At 47.9% G+C, this 24,069-nt stretch overlaps 7 protein-coding genes across 7 annotated transcripts; 4 read left to right on the top strand and 3 right to left on the bottom strand.

The window, feature by feature from the left end:
- Positions 1-341: 341 nt before the first annotated feature.
- N7500_010173 (condensin subunit SMC2) lies at positions 342-4,124 on the bottom strand (the record flags this gene model as incomplete). The annotated part of the gene is made up of 6 exons (XM_056681311.1): positions 342-1,280; positions 1,334-1,708; positions 1,761-1,921; positions 1,963-3,917; positions 4,005-4,045; positions 4,098-4,124. 6 exons carry the CDS (start codon positions 4,122-4,124, stop codon positions 342-344), a joined length of 3,498 nt encoding a protein of 1,165 aa, XP_056528693.1.
- A 784-nt stretch (positions 4,125-4,908) lies between these two features.
- On the top strand, positions 4,909-5,963 carry gtmA (gliotoxin thiomethyltransferase; the record flags this gene model as incomplete). The annotated part of the gene is made up of 4 exons (XM_056681312.1): positions 4,909-5,302; positions 5,370-5,408; positions 5,466-5,522; positions 5,575-5,963. 4 exons carry the CDS (start codon positions 4,909-4,911, stop codon positions 5,961-5,963), a joined length of 879 nt encoding a protein of 292 aa, XP_056528694.1.
- A 299-nt stretch (positions 5,964-6,262) lies between these two features.
- Positions 6,263-8,042, bottom strand: N7500_010175 (NOT2/NOT3/NOT5 family protein; the record flags this gene model as incomplete). Its single annotated transcript, XM_056681313.1, has 6 exons — positions 6,263-6,358; positions 6,420-6,774; positions 6,832-7,094; positions 7,147-7,627; positions 7,718-7,859; positions 7,937-8,042. Coding segments are annotated over 6 exons (1,443 nt in total), but the record flags the coding sequence as incomplete, so codon positions are not given.
- Positions 8,043-8,856: 814 nt separating this feature from the next.
- On the top strand, positions 8,857-9,775 carry mrpl4 (mitochondrial 54S ribosomal protein uL29m; the record flags this gene model as incomplete). Its single annotated transcript, XM_056681314.1, has 3 exons — positions 8,857-9,223; positions 9,288-9,454; positions 9,605-9,775. 3 exons carry the CDS (start codon positions 8,857-8,859, stop codon positions 9,773-9,775), a joined length of 705 nt encoding a protein of 234 aa, XP_056528696.1.
- A 427-nt stretch (positions 9,776-10,202) lies between these two features.
- N7500_010177 (secretory pathway gdp dissociation inhibitor) lies at positions 10,203-12,000 on the top strand (the record flags this gene model as incomplete). The annotated part of the gene is made up of 8 exons (XM_056681315.1): positions 10,203-10,248; positions 10,304-10,328; positions 10,390-10,449; positions 10,515-10,542; positions 10,593-10,938; positions 10,998-11,549; positions 11,599-11,856; positions 11,912-12,000. 8 exons carry the CDS (start codon positions 10,203-10,205, stop codon positions 11,998-12,000), a joined length of 1,404 nt encoding a protein of 467 aa, XP_056528697.1.
- Positions 12,001-12,287: 287 nt separating this feature from the next.
- Positions 12,288-12,902, bottom strand: N7500_010178 (PaaI family thioesterase; the record flags this gene model as incomplete). Its single annotated transcript, XM_056681316.1, has 2 exons — positions 12,288-12,701; positions 12,804-12,902. The coding sequence occupies 2 exons, from the start codon at positions 12,900-12,902 to the stop codon at positions 12,288-12,290; spliced, it is 513 nt and encodes a 170-aa protein (XP_056528698.1).
- Positions 12,903-13,720: 818 nt separating this feature from the next.
- Positions 13,721-16,018, top strand: N7500_010179 (origin recognition complex subunit 4; the record flags this gene model as incomplete). Its single annotated transcript, XM_056681317.1, has 2 exons — positions 13,721-15,322; positions 15,398-16,018. The coding sequence occupies 2 exons, from the start codon at positions 13,721-13,723 to the stop codon at positions 16,016-16,018; spliced, it is 2,223 nt and encodes a 740-aa protein (XP_056528699.1).
- Between the last annotated feature and the right edge of the window lie 8,051 nt (positions 16,019-24,069).

A 24,069-nucleotide genomic window follows, 5' to 3' on the forward strand; every position in this document is an offset into this window, starting at 1 on the left:
TGGATATCCTCTATGACCCAAACTACTTGAGAAATGATTCAAATGGTGCCCTCTTACTCCTGGGCGACCATTTATATATATACTGAGGTTCTATACAAGATCGCAAAACACAATCCTTATCTGAATTGGCTACGCATGTACTTATGTAGCATCAAACCCAATAGAGTGGAGGGCAGTACCCAATTGAAATGGAAATAGACTTTACCATGCATAATTCGTAAAACAGAGATCCATTCCCGTCCAAAAACAACCAAACACCAAGGCCAGACATAATAATCTCGTACCCAACCGGACCAACACACCAAGAAAGAAACTATAGACAATAAAGTTCATGTGCATACTTATTTCAAATCCGCGGCAGTCAAGGCTTGAACAATACTGGTACCCTCGCTGAACCGTGTGCGGAAGATGCGGTTGGCGTTTTGGAACATACCATCCTTCAACGAGACAACGATGAACTGAGACCCCTTGAAACGGGTCTTGATCAGTCGACCGATGTTTTGCGTGTGTGACAGATCTAGCGCGGCATCCACCTCGTCCAAAATGTACATTGGGGCAGGCTTGAATTGCAAGAGCGCCATGATCAACGAGAGAGCAATGAGTGAACGTTGGCCACCACTCAGTTCGGTCAGACTCTGCTTCCAGACCTTGCCCAGGGACACCTTCACTTCGAGACCATCTGTGATGTCTTTGCCCTCGGGAGGGTCCAGCTTGGCAAAACTGCCCGGTAGGAGCTCGTTGAAGATCTGTCCGAAGTCGCCATTGACCTTGACCCACGTCTTGTGGAGGGCTTCCTTCTTGTATTCGTTCAGGTTCATGATGGTCTCTTCGATCTTTCTCTTGTCACGGATGACTGTCTTCATCATGTTCTTAAGAGCAGCCTCCTTCTTCTCCACGCTGTCAATCATGTTCATGACCTTCGGGTTGATTTTCTTTTTCATGCCTTGGGATCGCTCTGTCAAGTTGCGTAGGGTAGATTTGCACTCGGCAATGTTCTGGTTCTGGAAATTGTAGGGGGTGTTGACACGTCCGAAGTTCTCTTTCTCGTCTGCAATCCACTCGTGTTCCTGTTCCATGTGAGCCACGGCCTGGCTAGCAGTATGTTGATCCTTCTGGAGCTTTTCGAGCTGATGGCCAAGCTTCTGCGCCTCTAGTCCATCCTCGGTGATCTGAGAGGATTTGCTCTTCATGGCTTGTTCTAATTCTCGCAATTCCTCGTCAAAGCCGGTCAGTTTGGCCCTCTCATCATCAAGGTGTGCCTGTGCGATATCATGGGCATCCTATACTTGTTAGTCGAATTGTTATTGAGTAGTGTTGCGAGAGCATCACATACCTTCAGCCGAGCTTGCTCCCGTTTTTGTGTTTCAATCTCTTCTACTTGGGAACTGAGGGTGTTGTCCGACTCAACCAATTGCTCCTCGGCCGCGGATAAGTCGCTTCCAACTTGCTCAGAGTCTAGTCTGGAAGTTTGCAATTCCTTCTGCAGCTCTTTGACTGAGCTAGAATTCTTGGAAAGGCTCTTTTTGAGTTTATCGAGCGTAGTCTGCAGCTCTTCCAACTTGCTATCTTTGTTGTTGCTGAATTCACTCATATCTTTCTCGATTCGCTTGATATCCTTGGATGCGTCCGCCTGGCGAGACTTAGCGTCGGCAATGTCTTTCTTAAGCTGTTCGATATTTGCTCTCATCTCTTCGACAGCTTGAATGATCTACTTTGAGTTAGTTGCAAATTGCGGGAAACGGATGAGGAGAGACACATACCGAAGACGAAGAGTTGCTGTTGATTTGCTCCTCGGTAAGCTTGATCTCATGGGTCTTGAGATCCAAATTTTGTTTGATGGAGCGAACGGAATCGAGCTTCTTTTTTCCCTCTTCATGTGATCTTCCAAAGTCGCGAGCTGTCGCTCTTTGCTCCGCAACTCCTTGGTAATTTCATTGAGCTTTTGCAAAGTAACGAGAACACCGCTCGAATTGGGGGAGCTTCCACCGGAAAGCGTGCCAGACGGATCATACACATCGCCCTCCAGCGTGACACTCTTCATCCGAACTGACGGATCAAATGTTACCCTCTTAGCTGTGTCGGCGTCCTGGCAGATGAGGGTATTGCCAAAGACATAATTCATTGCTGCTAGAACTTCCTCGTCGTATCCAACCAAGGATAGAGCGAGATCAACCTTCCCAGGGGCAAGGTTTTGTGCAGCTCCGATCTTTTCGGCGGAGGCCCTGAATGCAGAAATTTTATTGAGGGGAATGATAGTCACGCGCTTGCGCAGCTTGCCTTTCTGAAGCAGCTGGGTGCCGGTCTCTGCGCTGTCCACGACCACATTGTAAAGACGACCACCGGCGCAGATTTCTAGGGCAGTCGCAGCTGGGACCTGATCCTTGTTGAGGGTGAAGAGCTGAGCAACCAAACCCTTGACCTTGGACCGGTCAAAGTTGGGATGAGGATCTGCGTAGTTGAAATCGATGTTCGCTGCCTGTCGCTTGAGCCCATCGGCCCGCTGGCGGAGGTCGCGAATATCCCGTTGAAGCTCAGTTTGCTCCTGATACATTTGTTCCTCCTTGCCAGGCTCAAATCCAAGTCGAGTCAGCTCGGACTCCAGCTTGTTGGCTTGCGACTTCAACCCTTCAAGATCGCGCAAAAGCCCCAAGTTTTGCTCTTTTGCCTTCCTTGCGCGAGGCTCTTCCTCCTTGATTCGCTTCTCAAGGTGATTGATTTTGAGCTTGGCTTGCTCTTGTTCTGTGGCGGCATTGCTTGCGCGATTACGGGCATCTTGCAGTTGACCCTGGTAACCACTCTCTTGGCCCTCCTTTGAGGCGACACCGGTCTGCAATGTCTGGAGCAGTTCCTCCTTTTGCTCCACTTCCAAATTTTGTGCGTCCAACTCAGCCTTAGCGGTATCATACTGGGCCTGTAGCTTCTCATAGATCTTGCGCTTCTCCTTCAAGACTTTTTCGAGATCAGTGACATTATTTTGGATAGTCTGTCGTTTCTCTTTCTCTTCGTCCATGCTTGCCTTTTTCAAATCAAAGACCGTGGTCAGTCGAACTAGCTCGTGCGAGTAGTTCTTGACCTCATCCTCAAGCCCCTGGAATTTGCCGCCTTTTCGGAGTTCCTTGTCGCGAGCTGCGCGTACTCGTTTCACGTCCTCCTCTAGATGGGCAATTTCATTTTTCAGTTTGTTTGCGTTATCTTCAAGTGCTTGCACTTTGTTACGTTTGTTTTCGCACTCTTCGCCTGCAATTCTCAACCGCTCGCCGCCACGAACATAGTCATGGGCAACAACAAGTCGGGTCAAGCGCTCGAGGTCGTTCTGCGTCTGCTGGAAGTCGAGGAAGGCTCGTTTCTCGGATCGGAGCTTCTCGAGCTTAGGCTCAATCTCTTCCTTCAGCAGTTCTTCGATCTCGCGCAGCTTCAGCTCTTTCTTTCCCATTGTCCTGTTTGCCTTTTCTCTTCGATCCTCGAACATTCGTGTGCCAGCTGCTTCCTCGATCATCGACAAGATTTCGACAGATTTCATGTTCAGGACTTTGGTAATGCGACCCTGCATAATGAGGAAGTTGGGGTTGTTGATATTCAGCTGGACACTTTGGAACAAGTTCTGAACAGTCTGCTGTTGCGCACGGTGTCCGTTGATCAAATATTTGCTCGTACCGCCTAGCACAATCTGTCGAGTCACGGAGATATTCGCATATTCCTCGAATCCAATCGGCGACTTCGCGGTATCCCGGTTGTCGAAAACGATTGTAACACTGGCTTTCGTGACACCAGCTTGGCCGCGCTTGTAAATGAGATCTTGAAGGTTTTGCGCGCGCACTGTGGTCATGTTGGTGATACCAAGCACGAAACAAATGGCATCGAGGATGTTGGATTTACCACTGCCGTTAAGGCCGGTAATCGAGTTGAAGGCTTCGTCCCTACAGTGCGCGATTAGTAAATTTGGTCATCCGATTCTGGGACAAAGCCATGGCTTTATTCATGCTTGCAGGCTGGGGATTGCATACCATCCCGAGATCACCGTACGCACAGCGTACGATTTGAAGCCCTGACAAGCTAGTTAGCGCAGTGAATAGCAATCGGAGAATGTTGAGACTTACATCTATGACAATTTCAGTGATCCTCATAATTGCGACTCCGAAACGGCGTTTTGCTCGTTAGGAGAGTGCATAGATCGGCCAGATGGGGGAGGTGGAGGGAATTGATTGTTTTGCCGCACCGGCTGTTGATGGTTTGCCCATTTGGGTCTGGCGTCGTTTGCTGATGTCAGCGCGGGGGCTTTGTTATCACGTGACATCGAAGTATGTAAAAAACGGCACTCGCCGGCTGAAGACAAGATCTCTTCATTTGATAGAATTCGTTTACTGGCTGATCGAAAGCTTGAGAGCTTTGATTTTTGAACCTCATGACACATGTCAGCCAGGGGTTTGTCACTTCCAATTTCACTCAGCGTACTTCTCTTTTGCTAATCCCCTCATACCTAATGATCACGATGTGGTGTAAGAGGACCCTGGGAGTTATTAGTACACCCCAAGTACTGCGCAATATCCATCTCCAACCAATCATTGTTATTGGTAGCGTCGAACTACGGTGTAAGATGGGGCCGGCTTACCATATGCCCTTTCAAGGTACATTCTTACAATTGACTCAAATCCACTCGCGGAGACATTGTCGGACACTTTCTATATCGTGCAACTTTTGTAGGACTATCTGGTGTAAGGCTAGTCTGTGGCAACCTTGTAAGCCTGTAAGCCCCGGGGCAATTCTGAATTATTTAAAGGGCTGTCTAGACCCAGTACGAGCATCCATCCATGATCTAACTTTGTGACATCACTCGAGATCTCTTCTAAAAAGACATCTTCATCGAACAGCTTCAATCACATACCCAGCCACCTCACAACTTTATCAACCATGGCTGAAAAATCCCACCTCAGGGAGTTCTTCGAGAGTGAAGCCTATGCTAATTCATTCAAATGCGTGGAGATGATCACCCGTCCATTCGCTGAAATTCTGGTTGACCAGAGCAAGGTGGTTGCCGAGTCCAAGGCCAACCCTGATCAGCCCCTAGTAATCTTTGACAATGCCTGCGGTACTGGTGTTATCTCCAGCATCCTCAATGACAAGCTTGATGACATTGCCAAGAAGACATGGAAATTGACCACTGGAGACATCTCGTCAGGGATGATCGAGTATACCAAGATCCGTGCACAACAAGAGGGCTGGCCAAATACGGAGACAAAGATTGTCGATGCGGAGAAGCCTGAGCTGGCTAGTGCTCAATTCTCTCACATCTTCACTGCTTTCGGTAAATTGGATTTTGGATGCACCCCGATCTGATTTGAATTTGGCTAATTACTATGCTCTTTCTACAGCCTATATGGCACTCCATGATTCTGTTGGGGCCCTCAGTGGTAAGGATCTTTTCTTACCTGTCTATTTCATCTAATGCTAATGGAGACGAACACTAGAAACCGCCCGCATGCTGCAACCCGGTGGTACTATTGCTTTCTCAACCTGGATCGAGCGTGAGTATCCGAAGGATTGTCTTAGATGACAAGTTTACTAACAAGAAAACAGCTGGCTGGATGCCCTTCGCCCGAAAAGCGATTCAAAGCATGCCAGGCAATTTGTGTTTTCCTGAGACCACAAAGATCTTGGCGGCCATGACTGACGGGAAATGGGACTCGAAGTCTTGGATTGAGTCCCAGCTCGAGGAGCTTGGGTTTCAGGACATCGAGGTCCGCTCAACGACAGTAAAGATGACTCTCACATCCCCTGTCTTCGCGGATATGAGTTTGATGATGCTTCCCATGATAATGAACTCCTTCTGGACTGAAAAGCAACGGGAGGAAAACAAGCAGAAGGTTCGTCCAGCGCTAGAGAAGTACGTGGAAGACAATTACGGATCTGGGCACATCGATACTGAATGGGTGGCTATACTGTCCACCGCACGCAAGTCCTGCTAGATGGATAGTTCACTGAGCATTCGGATGATGTCGTATGGATATAGGACTCTATAGCAATCCTTAGTGTTTGTAGCGTTTTACAGAATTCTGACAAGATCATCCAGGTCATTGATTTGCAAAGATCGTATTCTGGTTTCCCACGTAGCCCGTTTAATACCCAAGAATTCAACGCGCCTTGTTTCCGAAGGTTCATGTACTATCGGCCATCCCGGAGCAATATAACACAGACCAGTAAACCAAACGCCATAGTTGATTACTTGTATTCTGCATGCCCACGCCTACATCGTATCAGCTTCAGATCATGAGGCGTGATGCACCACACCAGGTGGACGGGCAGGGCCTCGGTTAGGATCCAACCGATTGTCCAAATCTTCATATCGAAGAATGAATTCACGCTGCGGCCAACGTTAGCTCGTCTAGTCCCTCAAATCCTAACGAGAGATGAAGGTTACTTACTCGGACCTTCTTCCAGGCCGAAGAATCCCACAAAAGATACACGCCACGTTCCGTTACACCACGCTCCACATCAACCGGTCCAGGATATGTCTCATCACGAGTCAGCCAGCACCGTTCAAGCTTGTGGTACCGCCATTTGCGGCCCATCAATTCCTCGGCCACCAGCTCCTGCATGATATCCCGAGGCATGCTATAGAAGATGAAAAAGAGTGTCTCATCACTGAACCCAGGGATACGAGACTGAAGGGGTTGAATATTGGCGACATTATAACAACCCGGTAAAGAGAAATCTTGTTCCAAAGGGACGGCTGACATTGATGACACGAATGGTGATGCAAACGATGTGTGCAAAGGCCTGAGCGAAGAATCAGATTAGCATGTGTTAATAGTATGGGAACAAAAGAACTCATACTCTGCCTGGTTCAGATCCAATCCTAGTGTCATCAGATCTTGACCAACGGCGAGACTTGCAACATCAGGACTCTCGCTGTGAATCATGCGCAGCAGACCCGCCAACCCGAACCTGTCAAGTTCACTCATCTGTGCGAGGGGCGGTTGCTCACTGCTCTGAGGTGCATTTGAGACATCGTGTCCATCGCTACTTTCTGGCTGCCTTTGCTGTAGCTGTGGATCGCTAAAGTTACGCTGCCCTGGAAGTACACCATTGTTCAAGTCCTGTTGTGGAGTTAGTCCCGCTTTAAAAATGGGCATGATGGTAGAGTGATACTTCTTTCTCTTGCCCCAAGATGCCATTGGGCACTTGGCTGACTGGTGACCGCGATGTTCCCAAACCAGTTCCATAGCCCCCAAAAGCTGCACCTTGCATCAACGAACCAGTTCGACCGAGAGGAAGCTCAGCAGCAGCATTGCGACCCAAAGGGGGAAACTCTTCAATATTGCCTGTCTGAGGTTGGCCACCCGCACCGAGTTGGCTACTAATACCCTGGCCACCATTTCTAAAGTCGTCAAGTCGATTGGCAAACTGTGTACCAGAAGGAAACATGTCATCATGCGGTGGTTGAGATTGTTGAGATGTGGGAAGACCCTGAGGTTGGGAGGAACGGGAGGGGGTTTGCGAGGTCGGGGGAAGCTGTTGTCTTTGGACAGGTGTTTGCTGAGCAGCACGTTGACTTGCGTTGGCCCACATTAGCTGACCAGGAGTTTGTGACTGTGATTGCTGTGATGCTCCTGATAGCGAAGGGAACTCCCTAGAATCACCGACCTAGTCAGTTCGGAGACAAATTGGAGGACCGAGAGATACAGGAGACCACTGCAAACCATGGCAAGAGAGCACTTACGAGAGATCAAGTGGCGCCGCAGATTGAGATCCTCCAAGACTTTGCGCGAAACTTCCCATGGTCCCCATTGTGCGTTGTTGATTGCCCGGTAGGCCAGATGTTCCACTAACAGGTAGATTAAAGCTCCAATTCGCACCGCCGCCTATCAACACTCTCATGTTAGCATCCCTTCATGCAAATAATGTTGTGTCCAGAAAATATGTCTCGAGGCAATCGCACCCAGTCTCCCATCTGACAATCGCGCAGAGGCTAATGATGTAGTTTGAGCTTGTGCTTGATGGTGCGTGGGGAACCCCGAGATATCTCTCAGCGGCTGCAGGCCAAATCCTGACACAGGTGTGACAAGTCAGCACGATTGTCGCATCAAGGGCTGATCAGGTCAACGCCACAAGACAGGAATGTGCCAGCATGCACTTGCAAATGCCTCGGTCGCAAATGTAGAACATCTAAACCAAGGCTTGCCATTGGGGTCCCCGATGCTTTCGCAGTGCTGGGCGACTATCCCGATCAAGGAGAGTATCACGCAGCAGAGAAGCCAAGTATGACTATATCAAGTGTTCCGCGGAGGTAGGTGGGACGATAAGAAAGACAAGGGTTTGCGAAGGCATTGAAGGAAAATGACGAACCTGGCCTATTCATAGTCGATACTTCCGAAGAAGAAGGTAGTTCCCGTTAGCCCGGGATATTTCAAAATTCAGAAAAGCAGGATTGACCGAGTAATAAACCGGAGGTAAATCTGTGGAGGGGAGAGCAATCCACAAAGGCCTCTTGGTCACGCTTGATGCGGCACTGCTCCGCCGAGCAGGGTGAGTAAGTCGATTGGGTGATTAGACGCGCGTGTGCTAAAGAATGCACAGGCCAAGTCTAGAGTTAAGCGCGCCGCAACGTCTAAAGAGGTAAAGATCAAAGATATCTTTGAGGAGTGTACTTTTCAGTCGTCGTTTGCTTCTGGAACTGAAGATTGACATAAAAGAAACAACATGACTTGGGAAAAAACGTGTAGAACCCGATGAACCCGAGGCTGGCAACATCCAAGCTAGTCTTGGGTTTGGTCTATGGCACGTGACCAGCCTTGCCGCCTTTGCGAAAAAGGCCATCAATCTCCGATCCCGACCGTCCTGGGGAAAGCCATCACAATCATGCAGCAGGTTCCACGCATTGTTAGCCGCCTGAGAGGGCTGGCTATGGCTGAATTGCCTCCCACTTATCTCGCCCCATCACTTCACCCCTCCGTGACCCTGTCAGCCATTCAGTCTTCGAGCTTTTCTTCCACTGCCTCCGTCGGCGCCAACCCTCGACGCGACAAGAGCAAAAACCGTGGCGTATCGGCCATCAATCGTACCGGTCCCAGAACCCCATTCACCGTATCAAGATGGCCATTGCCCAAACCTGTGTCGCCGGAAGATATGCAGCCACGGGAGACAAACCCCAACCATGGACTCTGGGCCTTCTTCCCCCTAACCGGGAAGCATTGCCTACCCCAGCTTATGACAACGCTCATGGTTAGTTTGATTGGTTTCCAATCTACCGAATGAATGCTATATGGGCAATGCTGATGTTAACAACTCAGGTCGTCCATGGACTATCCAAGAACTCCGCGAAAAGAGTTGGGAAGACCTCCACGGTCTGTGGCACGTATGTGTCCGGGAACGAAACCGCATTGTCACATCGGATTTTGAGAGAGAGAGAATCCAGGCCGGTTACGGTCAATACGAATCTCAGGAACGGGACAGAGTGGTGAGTTTTTCCCCGGCTCTACAAAAACCGCCTCGTTCATCTATATATCGTGGGAAGCAACATGGAGATTTTTACTTTGTTACTTCGAAGACAACCATCAATTGGTGGTTGAACTCATTTGAACACGACTGACCCATTCGATTATGTTAGATTCGAGGCACCATGAAGAACATCAAGCACGTTCTACGTGAACGCTGGTATGCTTGGGAGGACGCCTCACGAATGTACAAGCGTGGATACCGCCCTGAGAACTTTTACGGGCTCGATGACGTTGAGGTCGAGCAGGAGAGCAATGGAGTAGCCCAAGGCAAGGAGCAATAGGCATGAGAAGAGGATTCAGATACAAAGGGAGCGTTCAACTGAGTCTCTCGAGGTCAATTTAGTATGTAACATTAGCTTTTTTTAAGATGATTCTAGTACTCCGTAGTGCGCATGTCGAAAGTATACATAGGATATGAGAGATGGTTCATTCGACACAAACTCCCTATCATTTATGTCTATGCCTAAGAATATGGGATGATCCTATTTACCCCTGAGACGAAAAAAAAAAGATTTCATATACATATTCAGGGGCTCATTGAAGCCAAATTCTCCCATATCATTAATATCGTGAGGTAACTCACTAGTGGCGGATCCGTCAAATAGTTCCCCTTTCTTACCGCTTCGCGGGGAGACAGTTCAACTTTCTCTTTTTCTCATTCTTTTTTGAATCCTTCTATTCTTCACTACCTCTAGTATCTTCTTCATTATGGATGAGATCGCCCCAGAGTACGATGTTGTGGTGCTCGGCACTGGTAGCTAACCCCGCCATTTCCCCCTCTAATGTCAACACTGACCCAATTCTTTCAGGCCTGACCGAGTGTGTTTTGTCTGGGTAGGTCTTTCTGAGCTTCGATTCTAAATGTTTCTATTTTTCTCATTGTTCTCGAATACAGCGTCCTCAGCGTGAAGGGCAACAAGGTCCTTCACATCGATCGCAACGACCACTATGGAGGGTAAGTCAGGCGGAGAAGCTCGCGATGACGGCACCAAGATCAAAAATAGCTCACAATGGCCACAGAGAAGCAGCGTCCATCAACATCGAAGCAGTATGTGCACCCGATTATCTCTCGACGTATTATATTGACACCTTTTGCAGCTGTTCAAGAAATACGGCAACGTTCGCCCCGGCGAGGAGCCATGGAAGAAATACGGGAGGGTCAACGACTGGAACATCGACTTAGTCCCCAAGCTGCTCATGTCCAATGGAGAGTTGACAAATATTCTGGTGTCTACGGACGTTACTCGGTATCTCGAGTTCAAGCAGATTGCTGGCAGTTATGTCCAGCAAGGCAAGGGTCCCAAGGCGACCGTGGCCAAGGTGCCTTCAGATGCCGGTGAGGCTCTCCGCTCATCGCTCATGGGCTTGTTCGAAAAGCGTCGAGCCAAGAAGTTCCTCGAGTGGGTTGGTGATTTCAAGGAGGATGATCCAGCCAGTCACCAGGGTGAGCATTTGCAACCTCAGTTCGCCAATGCCTCAAAGCGGATAGCTAATGCAGACCAGGATTGAACATCCATACCTGCACGATGAAGGATGTTTACGACAAGTTTGGCCTTGAGGATAACACTCGCGATTTCGTTGGTCACTCTATGGCTTTGTACCCCTCGGACGAATATATCAACAAGACTGGCGCCGCCGTCGAAACCATTAACCGCATTCGCCTGTACGTCAATTCTATGGCACGCTACGGAAAATCGCCTTATATCTACCCTCTCTACGGCCTGGGTGAACTGCCCCAGGGCTTCGCTCGTCTGTCTGCCATCTACGGCGGCACCTACATGTTGAACACTGACATTGACGAGGTGCTTTACGAGAACGGCAAGGTCTCCGGCATCAAGGCGACCATGAAGGACCGCGACGACCAATCCGAGGCCATGAAGTTTGAGACCAAGACCAAGAAGATCATTGCTGATCCTTCTTACTTCCCGAGCAAGTCCAAGGTCACCGGATACCTGCTGAAGGCTATCTGTATTCTAAACCACCCCATCGATAAGACTGACAGCAGCGACTCTGTGCAACTGATTATCCCTCAGTCCCAGGTTGGACGCAAGCATGGTGAGTCTTGTATGGCCTCGATCTATTGACGGTGCACTGACCCCTTCAGACATCTACATTGCCATGGTCTCGTCCGCGCATAACGTCTGCCCCAAGGGCTACTACATCGCCATCGTGTCCACCATCGCCGAGAACGATGCCAACCACCATCTTGAGCTTGAGGCCGGCTTTGAGCGTCTGGGTAAGATTGAAGAGAAGTTCATGGGTCCTCCCATTCCCCTCTACGAGCCCATCGACGATGGTTCGGAGTCCAACATCTTCATTTCTAAGAGCTATGACTCCACATCACACTTCGAGACTACGACCGGTAAGCTATTCCATGACTGGAAATATATCAATCGTTGACTGACCATATGTCCCAGATGATGTCCGTGATCTGTACCGTCGTGCCACTGGCGAGGAGTTGAAGGTTGAGGGTCTACGGGAAGATCAGCAACTGGCCACAGAGTAAAAAGGCTTGATTCGCCTTGACAATCGGATAATCTAGTACTGCTTAGATTCGTTGATTATATTTCTCTTGGACATTCACGATGGTCTCTTATTCTTGTGCGCCTTTCCTTGTCATCACAAACGCAGGACAATCTTTCTGGTCACCACAGCCATTGATTACACTCTCTTCACTCGTACTTCGCTCGTACAATGGCTAGAACTTGGCAATCCTATTGATGTAAATGAAATCTATACAAATTGATATCCAAGTAGCTACCTCCAAGAACCCGGCATCCACCCAAAGCCCAATCAAATCCTCTGCGTCACCTCCGGGTCAGTATTGGCCTTCTCATGTTCACCAACCACGCAAACATCACCAGTCTCCGCCTTCTGAATCTCAGCCCGAAGCAATGCTAACCGCTTGCCAACATGTACAACCTCACAAACGAGACGCACCTCCATCCCCGTAGGTACAGGGCGTAGATAGGTCACCTTGAGGTTACGACTGACACCTCCAAGAGCGAACCTGCCCGGCTCGGAGACGCCCAACAAGATAGTGGTCGACAGAACATCGATCAAAGTAGCAGCGCAGCCTCCATGGAGGTTACCCATGTAGTTGCTCAGGGCAGGAGTGATTGTCAAGAGGAACGAGACTGTAGCCGGAGGACCGCGCGTTGCGGATTCGAAGCGAAGGTTACAGCCGCGGGCATCGACATCCCAGTGCTTTGAAGTTGGGATAAGGGTAAGTACTGGAATTTACTTATGTGTAGTAGAGGTGCGTAGATGTGAGGTGCAATCATGTTTCATGCTGCACATGGTACTTACTTCGTCGCTCCCCATGCCCATTCGTCCCGTATACTCGTAGACAAGCTGCTCGAACTCGTCCAATTCCCTAGAAGGGGCGCTTATTGCGTTATCTGACATGATATCTGAAAGGAATGGCAATTGCAAAAAATCAAATGGGGTATGGGGGAAGAAGTGTTATACTAGAAGTTCAAGTAGCTAAGCACGATAGCTCGGGATCGCCGATATTGAACCTCGGCTGTGGTGAATTCGGTACCTCAACGGATCAGATATACTTAAAAGAAATACAATGCTGAATGAGATCTAGCCATATGTTCACCTTGTATTTTATTTTCGTTTAATTGTGTACAAGATCTAAGTGAAACCTCTGATTTTAGCAAGTTGTAGGTCACAAAAGGCGACTTTACAAATCCATCATATCAAGGAACTACCGATAGCACATGTTAGCTAAAAGAAATATTAGCTGAAAGAACATGGCCAAGGATAAAACAACAACAAGAACAAGAAAATACTTTCCAAGTCTCCAAGGGAAGACTTGGAAGTGAGGCACCTGACTTCGCGTCACGCGTCTCGGCCTGAGGCGAAAATCGGCCAATTTGTTGTCCGGCCGACCCTTTTGAACGCAATTGAACAATCACCCAGGACTTTTGTTCGGATCTGATTCAGACGGGCTGCGCTTGGTAGCTTTAGTAAAGGACAGATGCGCCATTGATTTTCTCATAATTGTAAGTCAATGCATTGGGGCAAGCTCCTAGGTTCAAGCTGGTCGGCAATAAACAGCATTGATTGAATCTGATTCTAACTAACATAGGCGCATACACATATTCGACAGGATAAACACGAGGGATTCCCGGTTTGACTTTTGCCCCGTCAAAGCCCCTTTTGATCGAATTGGAAACTCCCCAGCACTAGCGATTCCATATCTTCAAACTACAGCCATGAAGGACATCCGAGCAACGAAGAGAAGAAGGGTCTCCGAGGATGCTGATGGAGACATCGAGATGGAGAATGATAATCAAGATGTATTCTCCGTCCCGTCATCTCCCAACAACAACAGAACTTCTCCCACGCCGGTAAAAAGTGCATCAAGGCGTCGATCTCTCCGTGGGGAAGACAAACCAGACACTGAAACGACGGCCCAAGGTAGCGACGGGAAAGATGTGGCACAGACTCCCCCACGCGTTGGGACACGATCAAGTGGGCGGCAGCGCAAAACACCTAAAAGATACGAGGAGGAGGTCGTGACACCATCATCGAGGAGAAAACCAGCAACCACTCCTTCACGAAGCGCGCGTGCCACCCGAAGCGCACAAAAGCCGCCCCGATCTCCAGCAGAAGACGAGAATGAGCCTGATTCTGAAGAAGAAGAGGAGGAGGAGGAGGAGGATGACGATGACGATGAAATGGACCTCGATGAGTCGTCCCCGGAGCCCGCCCCTCGTACAAGCACAAGGAACAAATCGAAGAGAACCACCGCGAGAGCCAGCACGAGGACTACCGCGAGGACCACTACGAGAACGACTGCGAAACCCAGATCCAAGAGAGCTGTGGCCGCAGAGCCGAAAGAAAAGTCGCCTTCGCCTGAGTATCAGGACGGCTTGGACGACCTCGTTACCATGCAACTACAGGAATATATTCATCACCAGCCCGAGATGCCGGAGATTGTCGATGTTTCGGAACCATTGCCAGAATATGCTGAAAAGTTCCAAGCGCTCTGCCAGGAGGAGGGCCTTGAAGAGGAAATACGCATTCTATCGACTGTCCTACTCGAAAAGCTATCAGGGAAGCGACAAGTCCCAGTGCGAGGGCTTGAACCCGAATACCAAAAGGTTCATCAGCTCATTGAGCAGACGGTCTCCATCGGCGAGGGTAACTCCATGCTTCTTCTTGGATCCAGAGGATGCGGCAAGACCGCGATTGTGGAATCCATCATTTCGTCTCTTAAAAAGGAACACAGCAACGATTTCCACGTTGTTCGTCTCAATGGATTCCTGCACACAGATGACCGTCTTGCTTTGCGCGAAATGTGGCGCCAACTTGGCCGTGAGATGCATACCGAGGAAGATGCGGCCAAGGTCAGTTCTTATGCGGATACGATGGCGACGCTCTTGGCTTTATTATCGCACCCAGAGGAACTCTTCGGGGCTTCTGGAGACTCAGGGTCAAAAACTGCTGCGAAATCCATCGTGATCTTGTTGGATGAGTTCGACCTATTTGTTACTCACCCACGACAAACACTGTTGTATAATTTGTTTGATATTGCCCAGGCCCGCAAAGCCCCCATCGCGGTCATTGGGCTCACGACAAAGGTCGACGTAACTGAGATGCTCGAGAAGCGTGTCAAGAGTCGGTTTAGTCATCGGTATACTTACGTTCCTCTACCTCGATCCTTTGAGATCTTTTCAGATATTTGCCTAGGGAGCCTGGATCTCAGCGACGTCGAAATGGCTGATATTGCAAATGAACTTGGGTCCGAACGCACTCTAGTAGAGTCAAATAAATGGAAGACGCTGCTAGAGGGATGGAAGGAATATTTGAAGGTAAGATCACTCATGTTTCCCTGTTTCCCTTCATCCAGTCAACTGAACCTTTGCTGAACCTCGCCCTTGAAATAGCATCTGTGGAATGACAAGGAGTTTCAATTCCACCTCAAGCGCATCTACAACCAAACCAAATCAGCAAAGGAATTCTTCAACAGCGCACTTCTCCCGATCAGCGACTTGCTACAAAGTGTATCAACCGCCGACACCAGCATACCCGAAGTCCCCACCCCGAAAAATTTCGCTTCCCAGTCCCTTGATTGCCCCGACCCAGCACCTCTCCCTTTCTCCACATCTATCACATCATCCAGTCCCTCCTCATTGCCATTGGCTCTGTTGGTAGCCGCAACACGCCTAGCAGCCCTGTTCGACCCCGGAAACGATGGGTCTCAATCACATAGCATGGCACCACTTTCACTGTCATTCCCTGCCGCGTATGCAGAATACGTTCGGCTCCTGACCTCCGCCAAGATATCTGCTTCGGTCTCGGGAGCTGCTGCCACACCAGGCCGTGTCTGGGGCCGAGATGTGGCCCGAGAGTCCTGGGAAAAGCTGCTCAGCTGGGGACTTGTGACTCCCGTGGGCAGTGGGAATGGCACTGCTGACGGACAGATGTTCCGTGTGGAAATCAGCTTCGAGGAGGTTATTGAAATGGCGGGCTCCGGAGGTGCTTTGGGTCAGTGGTGGCGCGAATAAGCTTGTCAGCAATTTGGATATATTGCGAGCATGTATTACTTTGTTGCATTGTTTGCGCCGGCGATCAGCATGTCATTTGGGTTGTTGACTGTTCAGTCTATCATGATATGCGTTGGTAGGTCGGAATACATCTTTTAATTTCCAGTCATTCTCCTTTGGGTCTGGAATTGATATCAAGACCTTCTGTACCATTCCAGTATACAGTCTTAGAAAGAGAGCAATATCACAACAACCATGCGCCAAATACATACAACATACACAGACAAGCAGTTCCCGGAATTCTATAGAGACGGGAGACTCAAGTCAGCCCTAGGGAATTCTCGCGACAGATGCCCCGAACTCAAAGCTATCGGATATATCACAAAGCACGCGAGAGCAATATGGAGTATACCCACAGGGAAAAACAATAAGCAAGCATCCCCCAGCTCTTTGAAGCTGAACCTTTCAAGCCTCCCAAATCTGCCGATCTTTTCCCTCTATCCTAGTTATGATAAATCACGCCATCCTTGCTTTTACTTCGATGGTGTATGCATGGCTCCCAGTCTAGAGAGGGTCTCGTTAGATATGGATCCCATCTACTCTATACTCCGTAAATTTCCAAACTGGCTGGTTCTTAGACATGTAAGGTAAAAGGACATGCCTTGCATCTTCTTTGCCAGTACTTTGTCTTTCTCATGGGGACATGTGGCAATGGTACGGAGTACTGCAGGCAGCTTTTTGAATCTTGTTGCCTTGAGTTGGTCTCCTTGCTCATTTGCAAGGTAAAATATCTTGCTCCGTTCTCCGTACTCCGTATAGGGAGATGCAAATGCTTCTAGATTGCCATTCTGTGTTCTATTGGCCCAACACGCGGCAATTCAACATATGCATGTGGCCTGCCATGTGTTGAAAATGACAGGTCGGATTCTCATGTCTTTACCCAGAAGGAAAAAGGGGGGCTGGTCAGTGGCAAGTTTGAGCATATTACTCTGCATGCAACACACCGATCACTGGGGTACCATGTGAAATCTCCAGCTGGTTATTCACAGGTATTGATGTTACATTGTTATGAGACGGAAGATAAAATGGTCTTATACAGTTCAAGCATATATATATATATATATATATATAAATTTATTCGAATATGAAAAAGAAAATAGAGACAGAAGCCGTCCAACTCCACAATGCTGCAACACTCGCATGGCTGTGGACTTGAGTCCTTTTGTTCTAGAAGTGGCCATTAGGAAGTGCGCTCATGCTGCAGGTTGCAGATCATTGCTGGATGTCTACACATGTGCAAAGCCCGAGTGCATGTAGCCCGGAATACCCTTCCGAGTAAGGTTAAGGACTGGACTGGAGAGAAAACAGACTGGTTTCAATAAAAAGCGGGAACTGGGTGTGTTCTCTTAACGGGATTTGTAATATGTTCGTGGCTGATCTGCAGACTCGGGAGAAAAAGGATCGCTAAAACACGTCTAGAGTACCCCGCTATGTCCTCTCCCTTGCACCTTTCTTCAGGCGTTGTGCCAAGCCTGTGCAGAGTTATGGAAATGATCGGAGGGTTATCTCGCGGATGGTCATTCCTTCGAATAGGAGGGGATTGGGGAAGTCAATGCGTATCAATTTGATTGGAAGCTGTTGTATGTCTTTGTGGCCTTTGATGGCGATCATCAATCGGACAACTTCCGTCTCCATGTGGAGAAAACGATGTATTGTGGGCATGGATGGAAATAACTCGGATAAGAAATGTGCAGCCTTCTCACAATAAAGTTGATCCGCCATTAGCTCATGTAGGGGTGTTGACCCTGTGCTTCCTTGAAGATGTACAAGTATATGCAACTCGTTCCCGTTGCGAGGTGCATGATTCTCGACATGGTGATCTGCATTATAGGTGATTTGCCGTACGCAGTATGATCATACCATGCGACTGGGCCGACTAGACCGGAATCATGATATCAACTGAAAATCCCCGTCACACCAACAAATCAAGTGGGCCATGAAACAAAGCAGGTCGCTCTGCATCCGTGCCACATGGGTGTGGAAACTCCAGATGATGTACTGTCAGTTATGTCAAGAGCTTGAGATCTTCGAAAACGGTTTCAAACGTCATACAGCTTGTATAGTGGGCCTCTTATACGGCCTGATCATGTCTTTTGGATGTCCTAGGATTTCTGCCTACATGGTGTCTATACACTCAAACTCTTAAACAGACTAGGTATCCTTGACGAGACTCTGTACTGTCTTTCCCAAAGCCTGTAACACCCGCTTCATGTTAAACTGAGGTGCCAAAAGGGCCTGCTCGGAATTAGTAGGAAACTGGGTGTACGGGAGTACGCGTACTTTCTAAAAGCAGAAGAAAGAGGAAAGAGGAAATTCAAAAAGGTGAGATAGTCTTGTACCGGGTCTTGTACGCCAAAAGTCTTGCAAGTTCATTACCATAAAGGAGAAAAGGGAGGTTCTATGGACTACCAGTACGTTGCTTCCTTCTCTCTTTCTCTTATATCACGCCTCTCTTGGAGTTTGGCGCAGCTTCTCAGTTTCATTTTGCGCGTTTGCCTCTTCGTAAGAACAAATTCCAAACTTTGCTATCCTTATACTTTTCTTTCTGATGCCTCAGCTTACAGACTACCCTCCCTTGATTTCGAAGAGTTTTCCTGCTTCAGCGTTATGCATATCTCGAACCCTTACATTTGCTTGAAAACACTTGGTTTACCTTGTCAGAATACAGTTATAGCGATCGAACCGCATGGCATATTTCCATCACACCGTGTTGACCTCTTGATCAACATCAATTCAGCCAAAATTCGCCCCGGTAGACCGTTCAACGATATGCATCGAAAAGCTTTCAAATATCGATAACGACTCACAACTTAACCACCTCGAAGAATAGTTAAGAACAGTTACGGAAACTCAAAAAAGTACGTTGCCATTGACAGCGGAAACTCGACGAAGAGGAGTTTCTCCTTTCTATGGAACCGTTGAGCAAGGGCTACAATCCCTCGAATGGTGATCCTGGCTAATTCTCACGGGAAGTGCTTGTTGAGGACTGTATCAGCGAAGTAGGTTCTTGTGGCCGCAACTGTGGATATTGCGAGAGATATATTATCCTCTAGAGATGGGAAATGGATTGGGCATTGTACCGTTGAAGTGTATTTTCTGTCTACATGACCGAGGGTGGGACTCTACGGCGAAGTGGAAGAAGGATTTCGATGATCCAGTCCGCAAGCTACTTCGATCTAATAATCCCGTCTTTCTTTTGATGCGTACTTTTCTTACCTTCATGTCTAGAAGATTGAGACTAACAGAAGGTATAATAAGGCTTGGTTATTGCTATTTGGTTACTATATGTTTCCTGTTGCTTGAACTTATCTTCCGGAGGTATATTTCTTGCCCCGCTGCCTAAAATATATATATCTGCAAATAAGAAGCAAGCTCTGCGTAAAAGAAAAGAGTGTTGTGTGAATTTTTTGTTTCTTTGTAAAACAACATTACCGACTTTACTTTCCATTGTTTCAATGTACTAGAAGATAACAAGTGAGACCATGAAGCACACCATATGCTGGAAAGTGCGCGAAAGCTATGGAGAAGAAAGCAATACGTGAGGTTTAACGATAACAATAGTCGGCTGCTTATGCCTCGTAATGTCTTGGGAGCCTTCTTTCTCTGGGTATATCCCCTCCTATTACTCCGTAGTGTGAACCGCGAATTATAGAATGTAGGCGGTAAACAACCTAATTCGTGTACAACATAGACGAGTTTCCTAGATCTAGCCAGTAACAACCTCGCATTTAGTTAGTCAGAAGTAGCGGTATACTATCTCACAGGCTAACCAGGTAGGGTTGTAGCTGCATATGTAGGTCGGCTCTTTGTCACCGGTGTTTTGCCGATCTGCCACGTGGACTTGAAGGTCCTTTGTCCCCGTGTGGCTCTTCTGCCGTGTGTAGTGGTGGAGTTGTCTGCCCGGTGGGTATATGGATACGGAGTATACGGGAGGATGTTGTACATCAAAATGGAAACACCCATCGGAGAGTTTTTTTTTTCTTTCTTTCTCTTTCGAATTTATTCCTATTTTACGTCATAAATTAGATCCAAGTAGATCCAATATGAGACTGCTTATAAAAATACTTCTTATACACAATATACCCCGTATGTATTTTCGTTAACAAATACCTAATTGGTTAGATGCATTTTAAGTAATCCTTAGTGCGGACATGGCTCGCATTTGACACTTGCCAAGCCTCTATTCTATCCTCAGCCGTACCCCGAGATCAGAGGAGGATTCCAGGAACAGGAAAAGAAACACATAGAATCATGAAGAATGGACACTACAAACAAGGTTTTATCCAATACACTGCCCCTTAATCACAAGAATGGAGTAAGAGAAACAGGCATTTTGATGTTGCGCTGAACCATGGAACAATCCCACACGTGGCTTCTTAGCGTCTTCTAGAATCCTTCTAGAAGGCTTCTAGCGTTTCAAAAGTTTTTGCCACCGGAGTTCGCCGCTGACCCCAGTTCGGCCGGAACTGTTCCAAGGTTATTACATGATTCAAGTCATAATTTAAAGTCTGGTTCGATTCATAGTCTAAACCGTTCAAAGTCTATGACGTGATTCACTTTGTACCGCACTATCTGTTTTCAGCAAGTGGAGTCGATCCATGAACGGGGTCAAATTTCTCGTATTATCTTTACAGGTATAATATACACGTATAATACATAAACACGGGCAAATGGGACCTTACTATAAACGGCCTAAAGGACCTCGGGAATACCCCATACCTTGTGTACGGAGTACCTAGGTACAACATACGGAATATACTTGAAAGGTTCCGATTCACGTGAGCAGAACAAGGTTCAACTTCACCACATGGAAGATCCTCTCTTATCTACATACTCCGTATATACCCGCTAATCAGTGTCGCTCAATTCGGAAGGTTCTCCCTATCGGAATGTCCAAGAACAATTGATCTTCACGTCCGAGCGAGTCAAAAAGTACGTCAAAGCCACACGTCTGACGACGGTTTCAAGAAATGAATATCAGCACAGCTATTCCATACAGCGCTAGGGGATAGTCCGTACAAATAGACCGTCTCCCCACGCGAACCAAATAGGCAACAGATGAGGCTCTGTTCACCTGTGGCTGCGTGCACGGGAATCCACTAGTGTTTTTGCTAGTCTCTCAAGAAGAGTTTCTGTCAATCAGACTCTTGATCAGGATTGTTATCCCAGCAAAAACGTGGCTATATTACCGAAGAGAGGTCGCTGCGCAAGCCACATAGCTCCCGAATACGGGGTGACTCCTACGAAAATAGCTACACGGTATACGAGTTGCGGCCTAGGGGGTGATCAGAGATCTGTGCTCAAGGCCTAAATCATCGACCTCTCCGGTATTCCACGTGGCAACCCTAGCTATACTTCCCCCACATTTGTAGCTTCGGTAGATTCGGCCTCTGCAATGTGATACGTCGTCTCGGGATATCTTGGCCTGTCCAAAATTGGACAGCTGATGGAGTATCACTAGGGGAAGGTCGATCCTCTAATTACAGATCGGGTTGATTTACGATTGCCTAGAACATCCCAAGGTGCCTAGTCTACGATTTATGCCAAGGGGCTGCGGAGGCGAAGACCGAGATTCATCTAGGCCTTTGTCTACCCCCTGCTACCTGGTCCATGTCGAAATAGTCCTGGGAGCCAAAGCTTACTAGATACTTAGAGTTTAGCATGGTCAGACCATCTTAAGGAGCCCCGGAGCATAGTTTGAATCCCAATGGCGCAAGCCACATTCCTACAAAAATGTGAACCTACTCGGATGTTGGTTACCTAGATTCCATAGAGATCTGCATACAACCATGCAGTTCGGAGTATGTGTGAAGTACACCTGCTACATGCAGGGACCCTCGAATAGGCAAGGAGGTGATATGTAGGAGAGTGAGTTGCCTCTGTTCCATATAAAGGTACGAAGTATATACACAATATGAGAATCATTCTATTTTTGTTTAGGTATGGTATGCTCCAAAGCTACCTAACTAATGTACATAAGCTTTCCATTTGCGTGGATCGACATCTAGCCCTGTCCTTGAAACGAAGGATGCAAACTTGTCCTGAAAAGGCAGGGTTGGCTCCTTGGCAGCTGATTCTTGATGATTTATTAGCTCTTTGAGTTTGAGTTTCCCTGACTCGTAAGGTTTGGTGTCAAAATGTCTATCCACATTCCGAAATTACACTTATATTGTATGCATCGACGTCCACGGGTGGTATCCTTTACCCCTGAATAATTCAAGCCTACAAGAATCCTTTGTCGCGTGGCCATCAGGGATGTTGTCATTTGGGGGAAAAATACAATACATGTGGCATAATTACACGTATCTAACATATATTACAACAGTACGCTCCTCTAGTGCAAAGATCAACAAGATCACCTAAGTCTCATTCGTCTCATATCACTCTTACCGTTGGATTCCTGACCGCATGTTTACATGATCGGAAAACCTCCGTGAGCCAATTTGTTAGCGGGCCTCAATTTTGGATAGCTTCAATCCACTCCAACCTTGCTAGGCGGCATGAAGCGACAAGGATAGTATCCACCATTTTCTTTTCGAGTTTAGCGTCTCGCAATAATGGATCTGGGATATGGGAGCACTAATCGTATTGAAAGTACGGAGTAGTGGTAATATATTTATGTATCATCCATACGAAACACAGTCTCATTGAATCATTCACCAACCCGCTCCTTGAATCGACCAGCGATATACTCCGTACTCCGTAGTTGACTTGGACTCCTTCAAACGAGCCAAACCCCGTCTATCTCAAAAGAGAGCCGCACAGAAGTAATCTGAGCTAAATTGTCTTTGCTCGTACAGGGCTGAGCCAAGATTTTTCGACCGGTGACCCCTTTTTGGCCCCCAATTTCGTCACATGAGTAGCCCCTGTTAAGATGAGATGAGAGACTGCTTTGCCCGGGTTCTCTCTCTCTCTCTCTCTCCCCTGTTCTAATATCCACGTGGCACCGTGCGATCGTGTAATTGTGATCGATCTGAGTCGATAGATCTCAACAAATTGGAGAATATGTGATGTGTATCTTATTGGAATGTTCTTCTCCGCTTCCAAGATTTTTCTGTGCTTCTGTGATGTAGAATATCATTCGATCTGCGCTATCCAATTTAACTTTCGTTGGCTAATCTCGTCTTGCGGGGGAGCCAATCTCGTATCATATGCGATGCAATCATTCGAGTATCTTTGCTCAATCTGGCTCTATGGCCGTGTCTGAGCGGTCTAGTCCAAACCTTTTATGGGGTCTTTTTGAAGATATAGGTACTTATGTTCTTCCGCGCACCATACTGCCTGTCTAGGTAAGGTCGCCCGGCACCTAGCGGATGAAACTCGCACTGACGTCTTGTATTGCTGTTTCGCGTGACCTGTTCCGGAAGCTTTGGTTGGCCAGTCTTGTTTCTGAATGAGCACTGCCTCCAGAAGTCTCGCTGACGTGTCTGATAGCTCCCAGATAGGACATTGAACAGCTTCCTGAAAGCATGGTTCATGCAGGTGAAATCCTTGGGGCCGTCTTTGTAGACGTCTCGGGGGCAGTGTTTCAACTAGAATCAGATGTAAGATGAGGCTCTCGTGTTGACCGTTGGCATTAGCTCGCCGACGTTTGACGGGGAAAGATGGAGATTGCCAGCCCCTGCATCTCGTAGCGTATTGGTCCCCTCGTATACAAGATAACAAGATATAGGAATGAATCACGAAATTGACGATCACGATCCCGCGAGCTTGGTGGGGATACCACACTAGCGTCTCTAGGATTGGCGTCAATTGTAAAGTCAAGGCGGGAAAGCCCCGTATTTTCGCAAAACCTGAGACGACAAAGGTGAAACCCCGGCATAACATGAACCAGAACCGTTGAAAAATTGGTAAGCTAGACTTCAAACCTTGGAATTAATTAGCGATAGCTCCCCAGTGCGCCCCGTAGCTTCAAACTTTCGGGGAAAAGATTCGCGAGACTGCGCCTCCCTCTAAGCGCAAAACAGTAAGAGGGGGATTTGGCGGTCAGACGCTAAGCATCTCTCTCCACG

The sequence above is a fragment of the Penicillium coprophilum genome (genome assembly GCF_028826855.1).
Source record: "Penicillium coprophilum strain IBT 35676 chromosome Unknown utg000006l_segment0_segment0, whole genome shotgun sequence".
Lineage (NCBI taxonomy): Eukaryota > Fungi > Ascomycota > Eurotiomycetes > Eurotiales > Aspergillaceae > Penicillium > Penicillium coprophilum.